The sequence below is a fragment of the Austrofundulus limnaeus genome, unplaced genomic scaffold (genome assembly GCF_001266775.1).
Source record: "Austrofundulus limnaeus strain Quisiro unplaced genomic scaffold, Austrofundulus_limnaeus-1.0 Scaffold26, whole genome shotgun sequence".
In the NCBI taxonomy this organism is placed as follows: Eukaryota; Metazoa; Chordata; class Actinopteri; order Cyprinodontiformes; family Rivulidae; genus Austrofundulus; species Austrofundulus limnaeus.
Genome location: NW_013952428.1, coordinates 940,600 through 947,004, shown reverse-complemented (window position 1 = coordinate 947,004; position 6,405 = coordinate 940,600). Strand labels below are relative to the sequence as shown.

Here is a 6,405-nt window from a genome sequence, read left to right as displayed (position 1 = left end):
GGGTGGATATAGCTCGCTAGCAGCCTCGCACCGAGGACCTATCCACGCCATCATTTACCCAGAATGCTTTGTGTGTAAATAAAATTGCTCCATCCGTGTACTATATTTTTAAACTTTTAGTTTAAAAATGATAAAAACTGAACATCCTACAGTATTTTTACAGTCTTTATTTTACAGTTAAAATATATGTTTATTAAATAAAGTCTAATGTTACAACTAATCATGGATCCCTTTAAGCTCACATGTTAAAAAATTAAACAGTCTTACCTGTGAGAAACACCTGCGGTACTCCTTCTCCGGCCCGGGGCATCTGAACACCCGAAGAGCTCCTCCTCCTCCTCCTCCTCCGTGCCTCCCAGACTCCACCCCCGGGTGAGGCGTGTGTTGGAAGGGGTAACTGTTGCCTGAGGGCGGTGGCGGTTGAGGGTTGAAGTCCGGCTGAGGGTCTCTGCTCACGGAGCCGAGCCGGTGGAGAGAAGAGGAGAAGAGTGGAGCAGAGCGCTGGCGCGGGAGCGACAGCGAGGCAGGAGGAGGGGGAGGAGCCGTGACGGAGCTCCAGTCGAAGCGGTGGCGGTTGACGAAGACAGCCGGAGACGATGGGCGCTGCTGGGGGTTCTGGGCTTGGACTCTGCTCATCCTGGGCTCTGCGTGGGACGGTCTGTCCAGGCGTGGGCGAGGCCTTTCAGTGGCGCTGACGATGGCTTCCTCCTCGGCAGCGGGCGCCTCTCGGATCTCCTCCTCGTCGGTCTCCTCTTGGCTCCTGACGTTTTCTTCGTCGGTGTTCACCTGGAGAGCTCCCTCGGTGCCGTTAGCGGTGTGGCGAGCCTGGCGGTTGGTGCGATGCAAAGGCAGTGAGAAGGGAACCTTGCCGTACCCAAACTGACCTGGACGGATGCTGGAGGACCTGCGGGGATCGTTCACACACAAATGTTCACAGAGGAAGTAAAGAGTAACTAGACATGGGTTTTTACGATGTAAAAACAAGTGTGCATTGCCATGTAGCATGGCTTTGCCTGCAGCATTGGACTTGCAGAATGAACTTTGACCAAGTTCAAATGTGTTTTCTATACCAGCTTGTGCCTGTCACGTCAGCAGGTGTTTGTAATTAAGGCAAATGTGTAACAATATGAAGTTGGAGGAGATTTTTTTGTTAAAGTTGCATTAGCTGGGTTTTGAACCCTGATCTCCCACATGAAAGTCCATGACATAGACCATTAGACCAATGGAGCTGTGGCAGAAGTTGGTGGCAGGGGTTGGTTTGTATGTGTGCAGAAAGAGGCCACATTGCCAATACAATTATTGAYATAAAAATGCATAATATTACAGCAATAGAGCAGTATTAAGACAATTTTATAGTAAAACATCAAAATACAATATTATATAGTACTGTAAACACTGAACTACTGAGTTGAAATATTAAACTATGGTGCAGTACCAAGTTCAGTACAGCATGGGGCAGTATTGGACCAACCCAAGGCTCCATTGACTGCCATTATAATTCATTAAACATTAATATTTCATAAACTATAAGTTGCACAGGCACCAAAAGGCACAGACATCATTTGGCACAGGAGCTTTACAGATATAAATTACAATGGCAGCTCTAGGACAAAGTATGCAGGAGGAGAAGCATGGCAAAGTTGAGATGACTTGGATGGGAAACGAATCACAATAGTGTGCATTGCATTGACAATGCACACTGAAAATCAACATCAGGAGGGAGGCTGCAGAGTGTATCTGAAGACAAATATCTGAGGGTGGTAACTGATTCAAACGTGTTATTTAAATCACATATCTCTCTGTAATCACATCAAATTTAACCTCAGTAACTTCAGACATGTTCGTTATCAGATGTCCACACAGACAGATAAAATCTACATATACAGTATGATTTTTGTCCCATATCAATTACTGTTTACACATCTGGTCTCAAGCTAATGCTACAGCTCTAAAACCACTGCAATCACTGTATAAATGCACCGACAAGAGAACAAATATGTAACATTATTGTCCAATATTACAAAAACACAGTTTCCTGTGATCATTACAGATTTAAACTATAACACATTTAAACTACTGTTAAAGAAATGTCGGTACCACTTTACAATAAGGCTCCCCTTATAGATGGCTTATAAATACTATATAAATAGGTTATTAATTTATCTGTAAACACTTTATACATCATTATGAAGTGCTTATTATGCATTAATTAAGGACGAGAAAGACAAAACTGTCCGGTTTTTGGTCAAATAGTGAGCCAAATCGGTTCATGTACATATTACAGCTATCTAATATTTCACACTACGTTACTAGCTTGTAAACACAATAATGTATTGGAAACACATATTTTACATATAATATTACATTGTACTACACATATCCACAACTATCAAAGGGAGCCTTATTGTAAAGTGTAAGACCATACACTATATATAAGGCTCCATTATAACATTTGTACACATTTATTAATCATTAATAAATAGTGTACCTAATGTAAATATGTGTTTCCAATACATTATTGTGCTTACAAGTTAACCTAGTGTGAAATGTTTAATATAACACTTTATAATATGTACATGAACAGATTTGGCTCACTGTTTAGCAAGAAACCAGACAGTTTTGTCTCTTTCTTATTCTTAATAAATGCATAATAAACACTTATTGATTTATAAAGTGGTTACAGATTAATTAATAACCTATCTATAACCTTTTTATAAGCCATCTATAAAGGGAGCCTTATTGTAAAGTGGTACCAAAATGTCTTATTGATAATCAGAGCTGTGAACATTAGGTTACATTTAGACCGGCTCCTGCTCCTCTCTGCTGTCATCTTGTCTCATGTGTGCGTTTATTATGTTCTGTGATATTTTCTACTAATTGGTTTGTGTTTTTATATGCATTCTAGCTTATAATATTTTAATTATTTTGAAGTGTATTGTAATTGTTATTTTGTAACTATTAGGGATGCAACGATAGAGAAAATTCACGATTCGGTTCAGTTCGATACTTTAGTCTCATGGTTCGATATTTTTTTCGACACAAAAAAGAGAAATGTCCATGTCCCTTTTAACTTGAAATTTATTTAAATTAATTATGAACATTTAAGTACAGTTTTTAAATTTTACTGAAACAGCAAGTTTCTCAGTGGATCTGCGCTCAAAAATACAGTCTAGGTGGTGTAGTCGAACACAGATCCACTGATCCTTCAACACAGAGCATCTTCAGAAGACAAGTTGATAAAATTTAATTTAAAAATCTGTATTGTTCGCTACATAGTGTGTATTGAACCTAAAGCACTGTTCAATACGGGTACATGTATTGTTGCAGCCCTAGTAATTATGTAGTTTTACATTTAATATTTCAGGGTGACTTTTGCCATCTGTCTAGGGACTGCAAGTGAAACATAGCCTTCTGGCTAACGCCGGCATATTTACAGAAATGTTATTAATATGCACTGTCCCTGTAATAAATAAATAAATAAATAAATAAATAAATAAATAAATAAATAAATAAATAAATAAATAAATAAATAAATAAATAAATAAATAAATAAATAAATAAATAAATAAATCAGAGTGAGTGATGGATGCAGCAGATACCAGAGGCCGAGCTGAACACCAGCATCGTGATAATAAACCTTCTAATGTTTGAACCTTAATGAGCAGAGAATCCTTTATTATCTGCTGCTCTGAACTATCAGCCCAGAGGTCACTGCCTTCTTGTTTTCACCATCAGATACAAATCTTGTCTTTGTCCGGTAACAATGGGGCGGCGACTGTTTGTCCCAAACAAACAGTGTTGCTACTGCAAGCCTTGCAAATCTCACTTCCTTTTATGCAAGTGACTTTTTCCATGAATAAAGCAAGTTCAAGGTGCTGAGGAAGGCAAAAAAAATTATCCTACTTGAAATGTATTAGTAAAGATAAAAACAGTCATTTCTGATGATTCATCCAAAAAATCCTAACTTTTTCAGCATTTCTTGATGAGCAAACCACACGCTGATTAATATCATTAACCCTTCTGTGCAGAAGCTTAAACCTAAAACAAAATGACTCAGAAATGTTGAAATGTTGTGTGTCATATTGTGTGTCATGTTGTGTGTCATTACTGTGCGAGTGCTTATAAAGCTGTCACACTACTGAGACGCATTTTTCTTCTGTAAGGTTTTTGACATGTGTTATGTTTGCCAGTTTTTGGGTCATTTCAATAATTCATGCATCAAAACGTTCGTCTCATTCAGGACATTCCTACTACAACTTTTTATATTTGTGTAAATTTTACTTTTTGAAAAATTTAACTTTTTCAGCCACTTTTTTTCTCATTGAAAATTAATATATTTTCTGTCAAAATTCTTCAAACCCTTTTTTACATTTTACAGCTCATTTCACCTATTCTTCTGGTTTTTACAGTTTGTTTGAGCTAATTTCAGCTTCATTTTGCTCTTTTCAGCTATCTTGTGCTGATTTCAGCTTTTTTCATGTTTTGGATAGTTTAACTGCTCTGCTACTTGGAGCTCTTTTCTTTAGCAACTTTAACATTTTAAGTATTAAGTTTCAGCTTCCTTTAGCTTCTTTCAGCTATCTTCTGCTAACTTCAGCTTCGTCTGTTTGTTACAACTTCCATCTCCTAGTTTAACCTTTATACGCTCTTTTCAGCGACTTTCTGCTAATTTCAACATTTTTCTTTTTCCACAGGTGCTATTTAACTGATTTTCTGCTAATTTGAGCCATTAATTGAAAATTTTTTGTGTTAATTTCAGCTATTTTCTACTTAATTCAGCAAATGTGCCCTTTAGTTTTTGCTGCTAATTTTAGTGGGTTTTTTCTGCTTTTTCAGCTTTCAGCTATTTTTCTACTGAGCCCGCGAGGGGACATGGGGGATTTTTTTTTTCTTTTTGCGTTCCCACGCAAAAGTATTGCGTTACCTCGCAATACCTTTTGCGTTCCCACGCAAAAGTCGTTAAACACTGTTGTGCCTGCCGGTTTATTAACAAACTCACATGTTCACCATTAGCGAGTTAGCCTACTGCTTTAATTCAGCTTCAGAATGAATATATCACACAGACACACATGGAAGTATGTCATATGCTGATATTTTAACACAATGCAGCCACGCAACATAAATGTCAATTTCACGAACTTGGGGCGACACATCCTGTTTTGGTAACCGGATATTTCAAAATAAAAGTCTAATTTAATTCAGTTCATATACAAAACAAACTTTTGCGAGGGAACGCAAAACAATATTACGAGGTAACGCAAAAGTATTGCGAGGTAACACAAAAGTATTGCGAGGTAACACAAAAGTATTGCGAGGTAACACAAAAGTATTGCGAGGTAACACAAAAGTATTGCGAGGTAACGCAAAGGTATTGCGTGGGAACGCAAAAGAAAAAAATCCCCCCATGTCTCCTCGCGGGCTCCATAATTTTTCTGTTAGTTTCAGCTAATTTCAGCTTTTTTTTTGCGTTTATACTGCATTTTAGCAGGAAATGACACTTCTCCAGTCAAAATGTGCAACGGAAGAATCAGCTGTAAGTCCATACTGGTCTCTCTCTCACGATGCTAACAACTCTTAGCCTCCATCATCTAAACCAGAACCAGAACCGTTAGAGGTTATTTGATTATCAAAATGATTCAGAACATGAAATGACTCAGCTCGCTCACCTTCTCGAAGGTAACCCCTCCCGGCTGGATGAGACAGAGCGCCTGTTCCCGCCTCCCCCGGCTCTCTCTGCTCCGGGATTGGTCGGCCTCCTGACGATCCTCACCGGCTGGTCGTAGCCCTGCGCGGCGGGGTAGTAGGGCGGTCTGTAACCTGGAGCGGGGTCTCGACTGGTCGGAGGCAATTCTGAACGGTAGAAAGGAGGAGAGCGGTTGTTCTGTCCGGAAACGGGAGGCCCTTCTCCTCCGGCGGGGACGTTCCGATACAAAGGCAATCCAGGGTTATGGCCGCGATAAGGCGGGTGTTGCCCCGGGTAGCGAGGAGGGTAGAAAGGGTTGACGGGCGAGACCTCAGGTCCCCCGATGTTTCTGTGTGAAAGCCCCGCCCAGTTTGGGGGAGAATGAGAGAGGGGTGGAGTCTGGGGGAAGGGAGGGGGTAAGCACTTCCTGTTCCTTTGTGAAACGCCCACTCCGCATGTTTGAGAGCATTCTGACCACTCCCCCCACACAGACCACACCCCCTCTACAGGCTCCGCCTCAAAAGCCTGTCTGGATCTTCGACCTGCAGCCTGAGAAACAAACACAACAACAAACAAACTCATAAAAGTGTCAACAATCAACAAATCTTCCTGTAGTTTCTCAGCCTCTTGAAAACTGTGATAAAAATTTTATTCTAATTTACATCATTAAAGGGATCCACGATTAGTTGTAACATTAGACTTTATTTGATAAACATATATTT

The 6,405-nt window shown here is 39.8% G+C and overlaps 1 protein-coding gene across 1 annotated transcript in view; it reads right to left on the bottom strand.

The window, feature by feature from the left end:
- The window catches only part of adamtsl4 (ADAMTS-like 4), a gene marked incomplete in the record, with an annotated part of 97,969 nt that overhangs the window by 62,180 nt on the left and 29,384 nt on the right, over positions 1 to 6,405 (bottom strand). The window contains 2 exon segments of the mRNA XM_014004705.1: positions 268 to 904; positions 5,667 to 6,232. Coding sequence (XP_013860159.1) covers positions 268 to 904; positions 5,667 to 6,232 — 1,203 coding nt within the window.